At 30.3% G+C, this 2,373-nt stretch overlaps 1 protein-coding gene across 1 annotated transcript in view; it reads left to right on the top strand.

Moving 5' to 3' along the window:
- Positions 1–1,036, top strand: part of EFCAB7 (EF-hand calcium binding domain 7) — a 44,132-nt gene extending 43,096 nt beyond the window's left edge. Inside the window, exon 14 of the mRNA XM_008575988.1 lies at positions 623–1,036. Coding sequence (XP_008574210.1) covers positions 623–697 — 75 coding nt within the window. The 3' untranslated portion in view covers positions 698–1,036. The remainder of the gene's footprint in view (positions 1–622) is intronic.
- Positions 1,037–2,373: the final 1,337 nt, after the last annotated feature.

Genomic DNA, 2,373 nt, shown 5'->3' with positions numbered 1-2,373 from the left:
GTGGTGCTGACAACACCAAGTTAAGGGTTAAGATCCCCTCCTTACTGGTCATCTTTAAAAAAAAAAAAAAAAAAAAAAAAGAGAGAGAGAGAAAATGCCTCTAAGTTTTAGATAAGCAACCAAGTCAAGAGCCAGGAAGAGCTATAGTTCTGGTGGTAGGAGAACTCTGGATTTCTGATTTAGCTAGGAACTCAAAGGCAGGGACAGATCAGTATATTCTCAGGGTCTAGTGAAGGAGAAAAAGAGAAAGCTTTCTATTCTTACCCTTTTTTTTCTCCTTTCTGTCCATGAGATCCTAAAACATTCTAGAAGAAGATAAAGAGAGATTATTTTTTCTATTTCTCCAGTTAAGATTTTTAGATAATTCTCTAGGCTTAGCAAGGAAAAGATATTTACTCTGCTCTCCACCACCCTTCTTTACCCACATTCACACACACGAACTAAAAACTACTGTTTTAAGGTGGGATTTGGATTGGATTTTCCTGTTAGACTTCGGATCATAGATTGCCAGTCCCTGCTAAGGACAAATACTATAGAATTTTATTTGCACAGGGATTTTTTTTACAAAAGGTCTAAAATAATACATAGAAGGAAAGTAAAAGCTTTTTATTTTTATGTGCAGGTTTGTCAACATGTAATGCCTCTGAATGAACGACAAGAATGGATATATTATTGTGTGTATTCCCTCATATCTTAAATAATTCAACTTGGAAGTATCAAACTAAGAAGAATTATTTCACATTTGGTCTGTTATTTATTGATCAACTAAATGCTAATCAATTTAACTGATGTACCTAAGTAATAATATATTTATATGCATTTATATTTTATGTCCATATTATATATTTTATTATTAAAATACAAATAATGTTTTTTATAATGTAGCCTTATTAACTTAGAGGGAAATCTATGCACATTTCATTTATGAGTAGTGAGTCAAAATAAAATAACAGTAAGCTTTTAAAAAGTAATATTCAATGAATTCTACAAAATCCTATATACTTTTGGTTTATCTTACTCATTAAAAAAACTAAAAGAAAACAAATACAAAAATGGCTATTTAATTTTCCAATTAGAAAAAAATTAAAGAAAAATTTAGAGAAATTTTATTTTAAGAAGTCAATATTTTGTTCTAATGGTAAATTTTTTATTAATTTACTTGTAGATTGCTTTTAATTAAATGCATTTTGGAATATTAGGAATTAAATCTATATAGCATTGAGGGAAGCAGTATATGGCATGAAAAATTATATTAAGCAATTAAGAACAGTACAATACTATCAGTAACAGAATAGTTGGCCAGTAAATGTCAGCTTTGAAATATGAATGCCATTATGGCAGTATGTTATATTTGTACCCAGTACATGTTAGCACATAGTTTAAATGTCATTTGTAATTTTGGCCTTTGATTTAGATATCTGTAAAATGGGTTGTCATTATCTAGCAGTTTGAATTCTTCAGATAATGGGCCTTAAAAAGTAACGTAATGTGAAAACATTTTATTAATTGCCAAATGCTTTATAAATCCAATAAATGTGACCATATATTCTATTTCACAAGGTATTGACTTACAGGAAACTAATTATCTGGTTATGATACTAAAAACATATAGTAAAGTTATCCGTGCCCCAAGCTGTAAAGGGGATTTTAAAATAGGATGATAGGTGACATAAAATGGTATCACTGGAATGTGGAGACTTGAGAAAAATACTAATGAGCACTTTACTTTCCACCACTGTCGCCATTTAGACACACCAAGTCTCTTTTTTTCTTCCTATTACTCACTTATTAGGGGAAAAAACAAAAAACAAAACTCTCTTAACAGTCCCATTTTCAATTAGTAGAAAAAAACAAAGATATTTTGTTTAGACACACCAAGTCTCTTTTTTTCTTCCTATTACTCACTTATTAGGGGAAAAAACAAAACTCTCTTAACAGTCCCATTTTCAATTAGTAGAAAAAAACAAAGATATTTTGTTTCAAGCTAAATTTTCTTCCAAGTGCATGAAAACTTAAGGGAATGAGCTATATAATGAATATAAACTAGGTTACATTTTTGGACCTTTAAGTTAGCTACTTTTTATAGATTACATAAGTACTACGCTAATGGAATATCCAGAAAAAATTCAAGTCCTGCACTACTTGACTCATAGGTTGATAGTAATCCTTTAACCATCCAAATATAGTTGATTAACATATAATATTTTCTTTAAATTTGAGAGGTGCTTCCCTTTTTCAGAGTGCTTTTGCAGATTGACCATATTATTTTCAAAGGTAACTTTGCATGTGCTTTAATTTTAAAAGCGCAATGATCTGGCTTACTAAAAAGACTTCTAAGCAGTGAGGGGAGGCCAGGGAAAGATGGAGAGACAG

This window comes from Galeopterus variegatus, unplaced genomic scaffold, assembly GCF_000696425.1.
Source record: "Galeopterus variegatus unplaced genomic scaffold, G_variegatus-3.0.2 Scaffold1271, whole genome shotgun sequence".
Lineage (NCBI taxonomy): Eukaryota > Metazoa > Chordata > Mammalia > Dermoptera > Cynocephalidae > Galeopterus > Galeopterus variegatus.
This window is presented reverse-complemented; position numbering and strand designations above follow the sequence as displayed.